The sequence below is a fragment of the Lissotriton vulgaris genome, chromosome 3_1, assembly GCF_964263255.1.
Source record: "Lissotriton vulgaris chromosome 3_1, aLisVul1.2, whole genome shotgun sequence".
NCBI lineage: Eukaryota > Metazoa > Chordata > Amphibia > Caudata > Salamandridae > Lissotriton > Lissotriton vulgaris.
In genome coordinates, this window is record NC_141689.1 from 844,281,892 (window position 1) to 844,301,196 (window position 19,305).

General features: G+C 43.0%; 1 protein-coding gene across 1 annotated transcript in view; it reads left to right on the forward strand.

Annotated features, from left to right (window-relative positions):
- CNTNAP4 (contactin associated protein family member 4) overlaps positions 1 to 19,305 on the forward strand; it is a 1,879,337-nt gene that overhangs the window by 1,771,299 nt on the left and 88,733 nt on the right. The window contains exon 19 of the mRNA XM_086961154.1: positions 4,746 to 4,967. Coding sequence (XP_086817280.1) covers positions 4,746 to 4,967 — 222 coding nt within the window. The remainder of the gene's footprint in view (positions 1 to 4,745; positions 4,968 to 19,305) is intronic.

Consider the following 19,305-nt stretch of genomic DNA (forward strand, 5'->3'; position numbering starts at 1 on the left):
CACAGAGCTTGGTTTCAAGCCAGGCCCTGCATCCTACCTACCGGGGGTGGAGAGCATGGGCAGCGCCCAACAGCTGTACACGAATGCAGCGGTGCACAGCTGGGTTGCCCACAACACCTGAAATCCGTCAAAGGCTTGTATCCAGCCTGCCAATTGCGAACAACCCCAATTGTGCACTTGCCTTTATTGACTTAACTTAAGCTTTAATACTTTTTGGATTTGCAGTTCCTCAGATAGAACTATGAATCAGAAGCAACTTCATGGTTGAGTACCACAAAACAGGGGCAAGCTTTATTGTCTCATGTGTTTTCAAAGCATGCCCCTGTTTCATTTTACCCGGCAAACATAGCACTGGGATAATACCCAGCTGCCACTGACAGGAGATATAAGCGAAGCTTCTCAACTCCTCAAGCACGCAAGCAAAGGAGGGTTTCCTCAATCTCAGGGATCACCAAGGGTTTCACTTAGGAGCTCCAGATGTATGGTTTGAGGTGTCCCTGGAGATCAAGGGGCCCACAAACGATGTCATTGAAACACTAGAACATTGTGACTACAGGGAAAAGGCTGGGGAGAGAAGACCTGCACACAGTGACTGACTTTCCTTCTTACGCCTGCCATTAGCCACCATGCTCTCCACTACCCTCTATCTGTAAGCAGTAGTCAGCCCAACCTGCGGATTGGCATGCTCATTGGAACACCCCTTTACCAATATATACTAGGCATTATAGTAAAAAAGGATCACATTCAATGGACTTTCAGATTGCCAAGTCCACTGTAGAAAAATCGTGAGGCAGATCAAAGATTCATGCTAAGCAGAGTGGTACAGCTTTTACAAGTCATGCCATGCGATGACTTTTGTCTCTTCAGTGTCTATCATGCCACAATATTCACTTTATATATGTACACTTTAATGCAGTAGTAGCTGTGAATGAACCCACTGGTTGTTGTAAACAATTAAAAAACAAACATTTTCCGTCACTGATGAGATCTCCCTTGCAGTTCGGTGAATGCTCCTCCTTCAATAATGAATACTGACTCAAAACGGAATTGGATAATTCCCTAATCCCATAAGCTCCAGTTTTGTCAGGACATTCATACCGAGGCATCCCCCAAGTGCGAGGTCCATCCCTTCGACTCCTTGATTGCCCAAATTAAAGGCTGTACACATGGTCCATAGGAATCTTCATGGCAAGTAATTAAAGAATGAACATTTCTCTAGGCAATGAAATGCATTTCACCGAATCATATTTAGCGCTTCCTTTCTAGGAGCACTTTTGATTTTTCAGCCTTATCGAAAGAAACTGCTTAAGGAGACAGCCCCAAATCCTATAGCCGTCTCATTTAGATCGTCGGTTTGCCAACTGCGCAAAAACACATCATGCTCAAGTTAAATCGTAAACTTTTGAGTTAGTGAAGTAACTATTTTGCAAACTGTTGTCATTGAACCTAAATCTCACCCCTCCGTTGTCGCTATTTAATAATGATGTGCTCCGTTTGTTTATGGTGTCAGCGAGTGCCCCATATCTGGGAAGCTTTATATCGGCACTGAGCTTCTGGTACCCTGAGGTAAGCTTTGTAACAGATGCAGTAACTTCGCATTAGTATTCCGAAAATGTAGTCCTAACACAGGCTTCAGTAATACCAGGGTGTAAAATGAGGTCAACATTACAAGTTTATTTTATTCCTTCAAGAATGTAGAATTGCTGGCGGAATCAGTGTCTCCATTTTGATTTTGTGATGTTTTTCTGCTTTCCCGCTCGTTGGCAGAACATATATGGGGAAATATACTAGGGTGCATAACTTGCGCACATCCCGGAATCCCTTTAGCTCCTGTACTCACTGAATCAGGATTTCAGAGCAGAAAGTCTTGGATGAGGGTTGTGTATATGCTGTAATCTATATGTACTTTAGCACTTGCACAAATGTTAGTGCGCGATTCCCGGCTTTTTTCAGATGTTTTTGCATTCCATATGTATATATTTCTGTGACTGAATTGTTTATGAACGAATTTGTTTTAGAATATTTGATTGATATGTTAGATTAGGTGTCAAATTTATCATTTAGGTACAAACAGACAAGATTGATACTCGATTGATTCCTTTGTCAATAATAACATTGAGGATAAACAATAATAATATTTTTTCATTTTCTGACATTTTCCGGTGTTTACTCTAGATGTTCACAGGGCCGCGTTTAGCGCTGTTGGCGCCTGGTGCAACAATCTTGTTCGGAGCCCCCCCTCGGATTCCCCCACTACCCCACGACAAAAGTGCCCTTCTCTCACATACATTTAATTTGATTTAAAGTGCTGTTAAAGGCTGGCTTTCCTAATCCACTCAGCGATCCACATAAAATACAGATCTGTTCTTTGCGGAAGGCATATTAACCCTTCATGGCGAGTGAAAACTGCTGCTTGACAAAACTCAGATCACTCTCTCTTCAGCAGAAACATTAATCAAAAGAGTGAGCTTGACATTTTTATTGCTGTCTGAAGCACAAGGAACTCTGCAGCAGGTGCTTTTAAATCGTAAGTTATTGCTAAGCACAGGGCCCCCCTGACGTCAGCGCCCTGTGCAGCTGCACCAGTTGCACTGCTCTAAAGCCGGCCCTGGATGTTCATAATAATCCTGCCCATGTACAATGAATCTCATGTTAGCGTCATTGGAGTTCACATCTTGTTGAAGCTGAGCCGTGTGTTTATGATGATTATCAAGCAAAAGTAAGAGTTCCCTTTTCATATAATCAAAGAAAAGACTTAAGTCTCTAGGGGGTTCAGGGAAAGGAGCATAGGGTGAGCCAACAACCGTATCTAAAGTTGCAAGTGGATTGACAAATTCACAATCAATTGTAGTGGGCCTTAATAAACATCATTTTGCATGTCAAAGCAGATTGTACATTGATAAGGATGTAAACAATGGATGTAAATTTTCTTACATTTTTTTTTTATTTAAATTGCAATTGAAAGGGTGTGACCATATTGAAGTTGCGGGATTCACAAATACTGCATAGGCTTGTCTCCAGAATAGAGTCCCCCTATAGTTTACAATCATCCTGATTATAACAATCATCCTGATTATACCAGTGTGAGCAATTGTTTCCAGACGGTTTAATGAATATGAATGTTTTGTTACATAGGATGTATCAGAGAGGTTATTGTACAATATAGATGACTACAGTTAAATTCTGTTCTGCTAAAGAATCAACACAACTAATGATGGAGGAATGATAACATTTTATCCTTTTTGTTTTAAATTTATAGTGATTTTAACACACATACTGTCCTGAAGAAGGTGACGACATAAATCACCGAAACGCCGCGTCGACATATTTTTGTGTGATAAATTCGTTGCATCGAAATATTTTTAACTGTATTGTTATTTTGTGTGATAAAATGTTATATCAAATGTTTTAATATTTTTTTACGAATAAATGTATATATTTGTGTTAAAAGATGGTATGAACAGACAACAATATCTAAAAATAAAAATATTTTTTTTTTTTTAAGAAAATTTACATCCATTGTTTACATCCTTATCAATGTACAATCTGCTCTGACATGCAAAATGATGTTTATTAAGGCCCACTACAATTGATTGTGAATTTGTCAATCCACTTGCAACTTTAGATACGGTTGTTGGCTCACCCTATGCTCCTTTCCCTGAACCCCCTAGAGACTTAAGTCTTTTCTTTGATTATATGAAAAGGGAACTCTTACTTTTGCTTGCATAATACCCTTCCCTTTTCAGAAAAACGGTTTCTCCTTCTTATTTGAAGTCTATGATGATTATCAAGCATCGGAGGCATAATAATACCGTATGGTTCGGTCTTGCCTTCCCCTTCTGAGTTTTGTGCCTTTGAATGGCCCGTGGTGAACCGCACAATGATCTCCCCTCCCAGGATGGGATGTGGGCCTGCACACTCCCACTCCTCATAGATTTTCACGGACCTTGGGCTTAGTGTGACGCCCCTTCAGGATGGGGGTCATTCTCAGTGCTTGAAATGGAAAAATAAAAGTGCAGGTACTCTGTACCAGAGTACCTGCTTGTTTCTGAGAGGTGCCGGTACTCTCTAATTGAAAGTATTAAGTTTTTCGTGAGAAGTGCAGGTACTCTGCCTCTGAAAATAAAAAACTGCTGGTACTCAGTACCGGACAGTACCGGCCCATTTAAAGCACTCATTCTGTATACCAAGGGATGAACGGCCCCTAGTCGCATGTCTGGGAACGGGGGTAATGCAATAATAAAACTTGCTTTTGAGGTGCATAACTCAGACTGTTGCGGTTCATACTGCACACATTTCAATTATTTTGACAGAATGTAATTTGTGCAACGAAAAAAGTTGCAGAGTGAGTGAAGTAAATGTGCAAAAGTTGCAATCCCAGGTTGGGCCCAGACTCTTTTGTGCAAGCATCAGGATTCCAGCAGGAATTAAAATGTGGCTCTGAAAGGTAGATTAGCTCTTCTTTGATCAGTGCATTGGGTGAGACCGCCTATCATGTGTTAGTAACACTCTCATTTGAAATGGGTGAGACCGCCCATCATGTGTTAGTAACCCTCTCATTTAAAATGGGTGAGACCGCCCATCAGGTGTTAGTAACACTCTCATTTGAAATGGGCGAGTCCACCCATCAGGGGTTAGTAACACTCTCATTTGATTTTATGTGTATGTTAAGTAGATTTCAATGCCTAACTGTTGTTGAAAAAGTGATGTTTTGTAATTGACATAACTAAACGTTTTTTTTTCAGAGATTTCTGCATTTTTTGGCGTCGGAGCTTCAGTTACCTACAATTTCCAAGAAAACGACCCGTTAAATAAAAATTCCACTTCCCATGCCTCCTCGTTTTATGCAGATGTGATAAGTCGGGAAACAATCGCCTTTAACTTCCGGACAACCCAGACCCCAAGCCTGCTGCTATTTGTCAGCTCTTTCTACAAAGAATATCTATCTGTCATCCTTGCCAAAAATGGTATGTATTATTGGACAGAATAAAGAACTATCGTAAAATAATGCAGGTATTAACCACAGATTGTTAAAAATGTCGACTGAAAATTATATTTGCTGTTATCCCTGTGTACATTAAAGAAATCAAGTGTCATTTGTAGGCCCTTAGCACAGATACCTGTGGGAAGAAACTCAAAACAACAGTAGCAACGAGAGGAGGTGGGTTAGTGCTTTTCTGTAAACAGAGCAGTAGCTGGATATGAAATGGTGTGGTTTTGGCCATTCCCCCCCGGTAGCAGAGAGAGATGAGACAGCGACTCTCCAGCGTTTGACCTTGTAATCTCCCCCAATACGATCGAATTTGACTGTGTGGCTCCAGATCAGGCAGAGATTCTTCCTCCTGACCACCATACTGTCCACTCCCCCCCTCCTGTCTTGAAAAAGACCCGATGCTACCACCAATTGGGGCGTAACAGGGTCGAAATGTCGACGCTCACCTATGGTCCAGAAACTCCAGGATCCTTGAAATAAATGTTAGGACTCCTTGGATGTAAAATAGATTCTGGCCAACTACAACCTTGTACATAATTGTATATATGTATCTTTAATTTTCACTGTACATTGCTTCATGCACCAAGCACTTGTCACCAATTGTCACATAATTTTCACTATTGTTTGACGGTCTTCTTATTAGCATCTTATGTCATCATTGAATGAATCAATTCAAATGTAAAATTATTGAATGCTAATATAAATTTGTTCCAACCCACCCATTGGTTATATGAAGTTGATTACTAGATTGCTTGAGTACTCATTGCCTCATTGCATATTTGTTTCAGAGAGTTCTTAAACTTTTGTTTTGTTTTGCATTAATCAGCCTTGCCAAAGTGATTTGACACACCCAACAGAATCACTTTTGTATTTAACAACTGGATATGAAATGGGCTACTTACAATACTTCACTTTATTGATCAAGAATGTAAATGTATGTCCTAAATGAAGACATATCTTGGTACTCAACTGTTTAATATATGTAAACAGTAGGTCAGTAAATTTGTTGCTTCCCTTGGAAGCAGGAGCGTCGCTTAGTCAGTGAGATTCAAGGGATGTGAATCTCAAAGTTCCCAAATAAAAAAGCAGTAGGCCCCAGGATGAATGGGTGAGAAGACCAATGATCAAGATGGACTGTTCCTGTGAGGAATAGTTCAGAACTGATTTGCATTAGGTGTGCCATTAGGGATGATTTAAAATTTGGCGGACAAGAACTCAAATGCAACATTGACTCAAGGCCTCTAAAGATCCGCTTGCTTGATTTTGAGAGGGGTGGACCTCAAGCTTTACATCAACAGAGTTAAATTTACTCTGTCGGTGTAAAACATCTGCAGACGGCTTGATAGAGTAGGTCACACCTGAAGCAAACTGTTTGACTATCTGCCCCATTTAGAGTGGATTGTTGGATGATTTTTTCTTTACTGTCCGTCACTGCCAAGCATAAAAAAATAACCCCACACTATAAGTGAGTTTGATGAGGCCGTTCATCAAACTTTTCCTGCATTCACATCGAAGCAGTTCCTGACAATATATAGAAATGTCTGTTGGGCTGATGGATATCTCTAAGTATGGCAAGCATATTAATGGCAGGGTGGCAGATGTATAGCCCTTCGCTGCCCTGTTTTGCTTTAACTCCATCAGTCAAACCCTAATTTAGGCCGTCGGTCTTGAGTGGCACAGTAGGTGAAAACCAGTGGTTTGGAATGATACCATGAGGCATTGCTAGTGGATAGACCATTTGCAGCATTTGGCCCATCACCTTTTAGGTGTTTGATTGTCACATGTTTGTGAATCCTAAAAAGTAGTAAAATTAGTTCATATGGCTTTAGATTACTACATTTTTGGTAAACTGGTCACTGTATCGATTTAAGTCCTGATACAAGTTGTAAACAAGATAACATCTCTTAGTAAAACCAGGATGATGGAGATACCCAACTCAGATCTAGCAGATCCAATTCAGGACCCCCAACAACCAAGCCAAGAATGGGTTTGTCTGGGGGGGTTGGTGTTACACCACAAATAACCCCTCTGAAGGTAGGGAGCCTGAGTGGAAAGACTGGTGGGAGAATGCAAGCTTAAAATGAGTAATTAAGCAATCGATCCCAAACAACTTTGTGTTTGTTTTCTGATTGGGGCCCTGGTGGACATGACTGGCAGAGTAATTGTGCCATTATCTATCACACCTTAGTGGAGAAAAATAGCGCTGGTATAAGGACGAATTCTGGAGCCTGTGAGGCAGGCGTTTTCTACGTTATGATCCAAATAAACGTTTCACTTCTCTAGGAGGTGAAAAGGTGTTTCTCTTTCCCAGTCTCTTCGCCTTGTTTGTATCCCTGCCATTCACCTTTAAAGCCATCATTGTTATTGTTTGACTACTTGATAGTGGGCTTTTGCACAATATTAGGATCATAGGGATGCCAGTGCGAATGCGTCCTGTTGCAGGCCAGACGACAACACTGCCACTCTCCTGCATGCCACCCTCAGCTTAGTCTCTCAGGGTTGTTCCAACAGCTGCACGAGGCCTATCACATTGCACCTATCAATGTTGGAAGATTTGGAAACATATTAGTGGCTAGGTGTTCACCTTGAACTTGTCAGGGTTGACCAGTTTGATTGTGGGGAACAATCACTAATTTTAGAGGCTGCTTGTATGCACACATATCACTGTGTGTGTATCCTTTGGCTGTTTGTCTTTAGGGTGCTTTAAAAGCAGCAGCAATTATTTTTATTGTGCTAAAATCCGGTAAAAACAAGTGTTTTGAGATGGTAATCTATTCAAAAGAATTTTCCTAGTAGCTATGAGCTTGAATGTACGTTGGTTTTCCCGAAAAAAAAACTTACGATTCCAAAGGCTTGAAGGCCCATTGTCTGAATGAAATTCTCTGATTTTGTATTGGTGCCCTATCTCCCTTTCCAATTGAAACACTTAGGGGCCCATTAGGATGTAGGGTGGATCGCCACCGCCCGCATGGGGATGGTGATCCGCCCTACATCCTAGCCCGTCCGCCACCCATTTCCCCCTGCCATTTAAGTATGGCAGGGGGGGACATGGCGGACAGGAAGACCGTCTGCCGCTTTTCTGCCCAGTCGACAAGTCGACCGGGTGGAAAAGGGTTTCATATGGTGGCAGTCTCTGCTAGACACCGCCATCCATATCAGGCTGCAGGCGAGAGGGAGCCTTTCCGTGGCAGCAAGGCATGCTGTTTTTGAGTTTGGGTGCCCGTTGCAGGCCCCCAGAATGTTGGAGGGTTGTGGGGGGCACATGGGGGGTACCTATGGTACCTCCTTCATGTGCATGCACAGCAATTTACAATTTATTTTACATGGCAGGCACCGCAGCAATGTTAAAAATGCAGGAAGCGCCTGCCAGTGTGGCGGGTGCATCCTAATGTCACTCACGGGACCCCTGAAAATATGGTGGGCAGTCCCTTTTACCGTGAGGATGGCGGGCGGACAAAGTCCGCCTGCCATCCTAATGATGCCCTTAGTATGGTTCTGGAACTGTCTGTAATATTACATTTCATTTTTCAAAAGAAAATATTTTATGTTATATTTGTGTAATATGGATCTTGTACTTATTTAAACCGTGTTTGGGAGCCCAAAGTCTAACTAGCTTTTAACACAAAAAAGCAAGCTGCACAGCAAAATAATTGAACAACAATTGTCATTTCAACTGGCCACAGCTCACGCTAAAAAAAGGGTTTGCTAGAGCATGATAGCATGCATAAAATGTAGGACAGTGTACATTGGTTTGTCTCCGTGCAACTCTCTGGAACCTAATAATATGTCAGAAACGTGTCACTTTCAGCAAAATCTTATCTAATGAACAGGTGGCAGGATCTTCTCCCTGAGGAAGCACAAGGCATCTTTGAGCAAGAGATACCATTCATGAACACAATACTGAGCTCATTATTCTCTCAAAATCCAACTTCCAGTTTCCAGGACTGAAAGCTTTGCAAAAATGTGCAAATGTATAATCTTGAATACCATAGCTTCTGGTCCTACTAGAACCACAAAATTTAGTAGGCAAATTTGAGGTTAATGGATACTTCAAACTAATAGGTAACATCATCCATTATTGTTTATAAACTATATTACTACAATATTACTATATTTATAAAATATAGTTTATAAACTATATTACTATATTACTAAACTATATTACTATATATTATATTTGTCATGCATATATTAAATAATAATACTGGATTATACAGGAATATATTATTCTGTTATCACAAATCCCTCTCTTTATAAAAAAAGGAAACGTTCCTTACAAGTCAATAAAAAAGGGCCCCCTCACTTCCTTTTTTACATCTTCTTTGTCCCTATCCCCTTCATCGTTTGGGACTACAAGAATAAAAGTATAATACAAGTATTGGCAGTACTTTTAATTTTGCAAGAACATTAGATGATTTGTCTTATTGTATGCATATACTAACCCCAATTAAAACAATTGCAATAATTGATTCAAATATTTTCATTCTCCATGGTCAAAAGACTACCCCATGCCACATCCAGATGCCACTATGGCTTAGAGGTGTTCCACTCTGTACCTCAGGTACCTTTTCATGTTTTCCTAGATATCATGTATGCTAAGAGAATTACTGAAAAGATGAGCACAACATTAAGTACTGTCAGAAATTGGGTTGTAGTTTGACTGGGATGTGAGCCCTGGCCAAACAACAACCACAAATCTAGTCAGAGTGAGGCACAAGCCAACCCTAAATTATCCTGTGCTCTACCCCCTGGTTTCTTGACACCGAATAGTCAGACATTACTTAAAGGCAATATGTAAAGTATTTGTGCATCACTTCAAATAGTAAAACAGTAAAAACACAACACAAAAAGGATCCCAAACCATGTTAGAAACATAGAACGACATTTAATAGCCAAAACTAGAGCAAAACAGCAAAAATCCAATCCGTTGAACCAAAGATATGAATTTCTAAAGAATTTTGTCCAAATAGTCCCAATTCACGCTATCTGGTCGCTTGGGACCTGGCGAAAGTCACACTTTAAGACCCACCCCGGTGGAATGCAGGTCAAATACAGTCAGCAGGTTAGGCCAGCTGAAAATCACCTTCTCAATTTCATGCCAAGAGTTTTGTTCACATTGAGGAAGGCAGCAAGGAGCAGTGAGAGCGTCGTGGGAGACTGTCAGTGAAATGCAAAGAGCACAGTGGTGTTGTGGGTGGGTGTTGAGCCGTACGTTGTTGGACGGCGCTAGCGGTTAATGCTGCTGTGTGAAGAGTCTGGCTGACTGTCCTTGGAACTGATTTGCGGTGCGAGTGGCAAGGTACCGGTGCAAACAGTCAAACACTCACTAGGAGCTAAGAGGGAATAAGGAAAGGGTCGCCCTCCACTCAAAACTTGTAATACAACAATAGACCCAATCCCAAAGGCGTCAAGGCATATCAGTCAAAATATCCAGCTCCCAATCCCTCTCTTATACAATTTATAAGGAGATGATGCACTGTACTCCGCCTACGTTAAAAGGCACACCTGTTCTCCCAGACAGTACCACAGAACAACAAATATTGTGACCCAAAAGAGTAGGTCGCAAACATCCACACACTCGTGTTGGACAGAATTCTTACTAGAAAAAATGTGCGAGAAACAAGTGACTACTCACGGAAACACCACCAACGGGGTAACTGGTATGTAATTTCCAGACAAGCCCCTGTCTCATCATCGGTTGTCACTTGCTTCTCAAAGGAAATAAGAAAAAGGAAAGGTGTGTCCAAAACAAACAACAAAAATTGTGACAAACAGTGGAAAGCAGAAGTCTCTGCTAGTGACACACACAAACATAAATACGTGCCTAAAAACCCAGCACACAGTTCCCTTAACCAACTTTATTCATAGGGAGGTGATTATATGCTGTTTGTATTAAAAAGGCTGGTAGCTAGTCATGCATACCATTACCTAATGCCAGTGCCGACATGTTTCACTGCTATACCAACTTAAGCAGTTTCATCAGGGCTGCACTCATATGCTGCCACTCCACTTTTGGACACTAGTTCTGTGTACACTGCTAAGGGAGAACAAGTAAACGAACATGGTTAAAAACATGTAAACCCATAGTTAGCAATTTATATGAACAGAGGGTGGTGTATAAGCAATATTACCCAGAGTCAGCCAAGTTAGTCATACCAGCCGCTCCAGTATCAAAAGGGTACCAGGATACTCCAATAGTGAGTTTTTCCCTTTCACTTAATCTTAAGTGTTCTGTTGGAAAAAGACTACACAAAGCTGTAAAATACATCGTCATCAAAATTACCAAACCAGTATGTTACTGTGCAACGCATGGCCCCTGATCGAATAGTGCCCTTCTGTAATACCATTTGCAGCCCCCCTGCTTGTGTAGTGCTGAATATTCAACACACTGGGACTGTATATCCACTGTAAAAGCACTCGGCAGCTAAAACTCAATGACCACCACCAAAGTGATATGGGAAAGCCATCTGTAGTGCGAGTCCGGCTGATTTTGTAGATAGAAAGGTCCCCGCTTGTTCGCTCAGCAGGGGCACAATACAAGACCACTGTCAAGCTAGTTGCAGGGAACCTCAAGCGGTACGAGCTAGGATACCTTCGTAAACATACAGAGCCCCGTATGCTGCTCTGCTCGCCTGGTCAACAACCTGCTATTGCCCCGCTGTTAAAAGAGTTACAAACAGCCGGACCAGTAAAAGCCTAATGTTCAGTACCTGCCACTGCCCGGGTCCGCAAACTAGCCTCACCGTTAACCCGTCGGGAAGTCGCTTCTTCTCCACCGTGCGTCTACGTCGCAAGTGCGCGTAGAAATACAAATGTTAAACAGGTCACCGCCCCTAAGTTCAGGTCATGTGACCGCGGTGCCGGCCGCGGCGGCCATTTTAAGCTAGTCAAATGGGGCGCGAGCTCCTGTAGCAAACCTTGCAAAGTGTGTGCCTAATGTATATAACGCCACTCCCATATACAAGTTGTAAACACTCTGAAAACGGGATTCTCCATCTGATCTGTGATGCATCTCCTGAAAGCAGGCGAGGGTCTGTACGCGCTGGATGTAGGTGCCTCTATCATGTAACCCCGGATATCCAGGCAGCGTCATTCTACACAGGCGACCAAGGACATAGGGGAGAAACTGCTATTGTATTTACTTTAAAGAAAACACAAATAATAGTTGTATACTTAAAGCTACATGCAAAAGGCATGAGTGAGAATGTAAACACCATACCTCCTGTCTGTATGGATCAACCACCAATCCTGTATGGTCGGCACTTCATCAACCCACAAGACTTACATGAAGATGTTTGTGACCCATACCAATAAAGGACCTCATGCTGCCAGGGACCAGTGGATCCACCATGATAGATACCTAATGGACAGGTGTGTGCCTAACCCTCCCACAAGGACCAAGCCTGACGAGACCAAGGTGCAGCTGATACAATCCTAGGGGATCAGGCCAGAGAGGGTGAAACAATTATAGTTTGACCTTGTTCCATTCTATTATCTCACTCCGCCCAATTCGGTCAGTTTTTTCATTGTAAATCCATCGGGCTTCCTTAGCCAATAAAATGCCTTCGGTGTTGTGTGGAGTTCCCTTAATCCTTTCCAACACTGTCCAATTGAAGGTGTGTTTCTCTGTGAAACAGTGTTGAACAAGCTTAGTTGTTAATTTGCCAGCTTTTATAGTGCTCAGATGTTCTTGTACTCTCACTTTGATTTTCCGAGATGTGAGTCCTATGTAGTGTAAACCACACTGGCAAGTTAACCTGTACACTACTTGCTTTGATTTGGAGTTGCTAAACTGGTTAAGGAACCATTCCTTCCCGGATGGTAGTTTCACACTTGTGTCTTCTTAGTAAGAGGGCACACCGAGCACATCCTGCAAGGGTAATGGCCGTTGGGGACAGTCGAGCTCGAATTGGAAATTGCAATCGGGGCCCTTGAATGTACCAGTTTGTCCTTCAAATTGCATGCCCTCTTGAATGCAAATCTAGGTGGTGGCATATGGAAGTCGTTATTGGATAACAGGGACCAGTGTTTACGGATGGACTGTCGAATTTTAGTCGCCATCGGGTCATATGTCATGACGACTGGTACACATTCTTCTCTGGGTGTGACTATTTTTTCCAAGAGGGCTCTCTTTTTTGCTTGCTTTACAGTCTTAGTGGGGTAGTTCCTGTTGGTAAGTTTGGAGGCCAACTCTTCAGATTGTTCAAGGAAGATGTTGGTCGAGGAGCAATTGCGTCTGTATCTCAAAAATTGCCCCACGGGCAGATTATCTCTCAACGCCCTCGGATGGAACGAATTGTAGGAGAGTAAAGAATTCCTATCCGTTGGCTTTTGGTGTACACAGGTATTTATCTTGTTGTTGCTATACTCAATATCCAAATCAAGGTACACTGCCTCATGCTTGTCATAAGTCCAGGTGAATTTAAGGTTAGCGTCTTGTATATTCAACCAATTAAGAAATTCAAGCAAATGTTCCTCCGTACCTGACCAGATGCAGAGCACGTCATCTATATATCGCTTCCAGAGACTGCTCTGGAAGGGGTTGTTATTATGATAGATGACGTGCTCCTCAAACTGCCCGACATAGATACAGGCGATACTGGGGGCCATAGTGGCCCCCATGGAAGTCCCCGAAACCTGGAGATAGAGCTGATCTTTGTAGCCAAAGTAATTTCTTGTGAGGGCCAGCTCGATGCATTGGAGTACAAATGTCTGGGTGGTGTCATAAAACCATTCCTGGTTCTCCAGGGCGCGGGCTGCTGCCACCAGCGCCGCGTCCTGGGGTATACAAGTGTATAAAGATTCAATGTCAATTGTGACAAAGAATTCATCCAAAGGGTCGTACTGGATGCCGTTGAGTGTATTTAGGATGTCAGTTGTGTCCTTTACAAACGATCTCTGGTTGACCACAGATTCTCTTAAAAAGAAATCTGCATACTGGTATAGTGGTTCTAGCACTGATTGAATCCCAGCAACAATGGGGCGGCCTGGGGGAGGGCGTGTTGGTTTATGGATCTTTGGAAGTATGTAAAAAGACAGAGTTCTGGGATTGGTGTTCACCAAGAACTCCGCCTCTTTTACCGAAATCCATTTCTTCTCCTTTGCTGATCCTACCATCTCGCGGATGGTTTTTGATAGTTCTTCCACGGGGTCTTTGTTGAGAGGTTGATAGTTAGTCCTCACACTCAGAAGTGACTACCGATGATGAGACAGGGGCTTGTCTGGAAATTACATACCAGTTACCCCGTTGGTGGTGTTTCCGTGAGGAGTCACTTGTTTCTCGCACATTTTTTCTAGTAAGAATTCTGTCCAACACGAGTGTGTGGATGTTTGCGACCTACTCTTCTGGGTCACAATATTTGTTGTTCTGTGGTACTGTCTGGGAGAACAGGTTTGCCTTTTAACGTAGGCGGAGTACAGTGCATCATCTCCTTATAAATTGTATAAGAGAGGGATTGGGAGCTGGATATTTTGACTGCCCCATTGTTAGAGTCACTGATATGCCTTGACGCCTTGGGATTGGGTCTATTGTTGTATCACCGGTGCAAACAGGCCAGTTTGTGGTTGCGAAGAGACCAAAAGTTTGATTTAAGCACTCTTGAGCCACACCAACGGTCCAGGACTTGAGAGATACCATGACTTGAGGGACACCTCTTAAGGGTCAATAACTCACTGCAGCTGGGTCCAGGGGATGGTGCAGGATGTTAGGGAGCCTTTTATGTCCCTGAGGCTCCGATCAAAAGGCAAGCAGACTAGCCTCTGTAGTTAAACTGGGGTCCTGGGTTCAAGATGAAGCTGCAGGGCCAGTTCTTCCCCAGGCAGTAGGGTAGCAGGTCAGCACAGCAGGGCACAGCAGTTCCATCAGTCAGCAGTCCAACAGAGTGGCATTTATTTCAGCAGCACACCAGTCCTCGTCCCGGCAGAGGATCCAAAGGCCCAGAAATGTACTGACGAGTTATTGTCTAAGGTCCAGTATTTATACACTTTGCCACCCGAGTTTAGACACAGCTATATGAAAATCAGTCTTGACCCTGTGCCTCATGGGAACAGTCCAGGCCGAATTGCAAAGCCAAGCCATGTCTTCCCTGGACCGAAAACAAGCATCCGGGGACCATCCATCATTGCCTTGTGTTTGCTTTATTCGCCCTAAGTTGGCGGGATATGCCCAGATGTGGGTCCCTTGCTTACTTTGCCTCTGGATTCAAGCTAGCCTGGCTGATGAGGGCTGTTAGTCTTAAACCGGTCTCAGGATGCTTGTTTCAGGCAAAACAGAAGGCAGAAAAATGAGCAGGAAAGGCAAAAAAGAGGCCGGAAAATGAGCAGAATAGGCAAAACAGAGCAGAAGAGGGCAAAGTAGAGGGGAGAAAAATTAGCAGAAAAAAGTCCAAAGAGACAGCAGAAAAACAAGCAGAGGAAGGAAAAACAGAGGCAGAGAAACAAGCAGAAAAGGCTAAACGAAGGGCAGAAAAATGAGCAGAGGAGGCACAAACAGAGGGCAGATGGTAGACAAGGAGCAAAGGGTAGTGGACTCGAGAGGAGTACTGTTACAGGGGAATCTGGCACGAGGACCTGCTCCATCGAAGGAACATTGTGTCCAGAAAAAAAAGTCCCTGTGCAGACTAAGGTGAGCCAAAGGTAGCATCGTGACTCGAAAATGAAATTTGCATGACCTTGTTGTGGGTGGCACTTGTAAAACAACAATAGATGTGGAACACGTTACTGAAAAGGAGGTAATTTGAAAGGAATGTTTTCCACTGTTAAATAACATTTACTGTGTCCAACAAAAAGAGAAGTTATATTTACTTCTTGGTGCTTACATATAAATCTTTGCCCAGTATTTGCAAGATTAGTCGTATCTGACATGTAGCAGTTCAAGGGATTGACAATCTTTCAAGGACTGAGACAGAAGAGGGGTAGTTGTTGGCAAACTGTGGCATTGTATGCCTGTAGTGGAAAAAAGTAAACCAAGTCAATAACTAATGGATACTCCAATCTAAGGCATACTGTCCCAAATCAACAGACATGGGCTTGCGAATTCAAGAGGGAGGAAGAATTAAGTGTCTCTCTGTATTATTCCAACACAAAAATGTAGGAGTTGCCCTTATTAGCAGAGAGGCTACTGTGTGCAAAGGAAGGTTTAGTACACTTTTGTGTTGGGATTTTTCCTCATCCTTTCACATGAATGTATCCCACTACCAACCAGATGCTTTGAGCAGTGGTAAATATTGCAGGTAAGAACCAGAGGGGAATTCAATGTTCAGAAGATGGAGACCACTTAACTAGGATAGAGGTAATAGGGATGAGAAGCTGCAGGGGCAACATTACGTTGCAGTCGATGAACAGGCAGAGAAGATTCGCATGAAGAACTTGCCCAACCAGTAGGCAGTGGTGCCACAGAAGAAACAGCTATGGTAGAAGATCTGGGGCCAGGCACAGGCTCTGAAGCAACTGCAGTAGCATTGTTGTCTTTAGTAGGAACAGCTCACATACATTTGACAGCTGTATTTATGATGAGCAGGATGTGATATGGTCCCAAGCAGCAGGGCTACAGTGTCATCTTTCTCTGTTGCACATGAACATAAATCCAGTCACTGGGCTGGAAAGAGTGGCAGGCTTCAGTCGGACACTCAGGTGAGGCTGTTTGCATCTAGAACAGAAAATGTTAAAACATGGTATTAGCTTACTGCAATATTGTAAGACTGCATCTTGATAGTAGAAACTAGAGGATTTGAGTGAGGGCCCCATGGATCGGCCACGATTATTTTGATCAAGCTCAATTTTGATTTCTGGGAAGGAAATGCTCTCATGGACCATAATGCCAATGTTAGGAAACCAAGTCCTTTTAATTGTGTCTCTGAGGATATCTTTGCTAAGTTGTGCTGAAGGATACCATTTCTACTTGTCCTGTGGACTCTACTCCTAGGTCATTGAAACTGCATCATTACTGCTGACTAGAAATGTGCCCCACAGACACTACTGATTCAGTTCAGTACTTTGAAACAAGTGATGCAATCTCTTAGTAATTGCTTAGCTACTGTGATGGCATCTAAAGGGCCACAGAGGATAAATGAGTAATTTGCATAATTAAGCATCTGGATAAAGTCCACAAGGATGTGCTCAAAAAGGTCCAAGGGTGAGGTTGAGAAGCAGAGGCAGCATTAAATCCCTTGTGTGACTGGCAAATGGCACAGGATTTATAATTATGCTAAGGAATGGAAAATAAGAATGGCACATACAAATGGGTTGCTGCCACATGTATCATGCTGTCCCAACCAACAAGGGCTGCTACTTGTTACAACTTGGAAGAGTTTGGGAGTTGAAATGTCCCTGCGATCACATGCCCAGTGCTGTCTCTCCATACCGTAACAGGGTCTCTGTTGGACCAGGCCCTTTACATGTCCTGGTAGGGAAAAAGTCCTAAAGTAATTTTTCACCACTGGATGACCTATCTCTGCCATTGGCTAACACTGGGATATCTCATTACAATTATTAAATGCTGACTTTGGATTGGGAGCAGATTTGCTGTTTAGGCTCAAATAAATTGTAATTTCAAATCCTTTTTTATGGGAAAGTCAGATTTTAAGTCACGATTTTGAAAGTGCCACTTTTAGAAAGTGCTGCAGCAACAAATGATGGGCAGAACTCTGAACAAAAGAGACATTCACCCCTATCAAGAGATCTGGTTTAAATCCATTGGTTTATTTTTCTTGCAATGCCATCTCATTTTGGACCTCTTCATATGCAACTCAGTCTTGTCCCTGCTCCTCATGGGAATAGTCAAGCTTGAACTGCCATGCCAGGTTTCAGCGTTGTGATAAAAAAACCGATGGATTAAACCCAGATTTGTGACTGAGGTGAGTGTTTGATTTGTTCAGCATTCTGTCCATCATCTGTTATTTCAGCTTCTTGTCCCAACCATGTTTGCCTTCTGCCAGTGTCCTTGGTCACTTGTCTGTGATTGTCACTGCTGATGATGTTTGTGTATTGCTTACAGACAGTAACACAAAGGGAACTAAGCTTGGGCAGTACATGCTATCCTACGGGATCGCTAGGAGGAAGCTGTGCCCTGCCCCACTTACACTTCAAAGGGCTTGCCTCCAGCATGCTCAATGGAACCTGGCCTCAGCCTTATGTCACTGCATGCTTTGTGGAGTCTTGACAGGGGAAGGGAAGAACTTTCCAGAACCAGATGTGGGAAGGGTATCATCCCAAATATATAGAAAATTGCACCAGGTATTAGTAATAGACCCTCAGAACAACTCTCCAATACACTCCTGGACCCTTGACAATTACATAAGAAGGGCAACACTGCTACTAGAGGACTCCCCTGCTGCTAAAAGAAGAAGGGCCTGCTCCTTTTGAACTGCTTTGATCACTTAGTAGGAAGACTAAACTCGCTGACTCCAATCAATTGAACTCCTCCTGTGAAGAGCGCAAATGGGCCTGTTTGTGTCGAGACTGTCGCCTGCTAAGACCTCTAACACTAAGGTATGATGAACCTGGCTCTTCATGCTACAGTGACCACCACCAATTACCAGCAACACAAGATCTGCCATTTGCACTACAGTGGTAACCACCAATGTGGAGGTACAGCCTCAATTGTCTGACCTGCTCTTCATAATACAGTGATGACAGCCTGCACCGCCCGGTCTGCTTATCGCACTACAGCAACAACCATCCGTGATGCTCTCCCTATTCCTCCCAGCCTCCTCCACTGGAAATGGAACTCTTTACACTGTACTTGGAAAAGATAGCTTTTTCAGCAGGATTAACCAGGTCCCTCCATCCGGCCCATGCTCCCTTACGATAGGCCTGAAATTGCCACTTTCCCCTTGTCTACCATGCCTGAATTTGCAAACACATCCTTTTGTCAAAATATTCAGCTGGTGCCTCACCAATAATTCATCGAATTTCAAGATCGTAGGACAATCACTTCTCACTGGGCACACATTCACAATCAAATTCAGCAATGCATTCTTTACCTACAATCAGTTCGTAATCATTTCCAGGGGCTCCATTCGGCTGTAGCACTTTCTCTACCAAACTTTCACTCACTTCTCTTGACACTACCAATCCTAATGACTGATTTCCGTCCACCAAGTTTGGTCTGCTTACATCAAGCATACCAGCAATTCTTCTCAGAACTGACTGGGATTTTCGAAATACTAAAGAATTGCTTCTTGATACTCATTAAATCAGAGTGGGTCCATAGGATATGGACCATATTTCTACTCCCGGTCATGGGGTAGTCCCTCTAGGGGAGATGAGGAAGGGCTCTCAATGGTGCCATCATTTGGATGAGGACCTGGGGA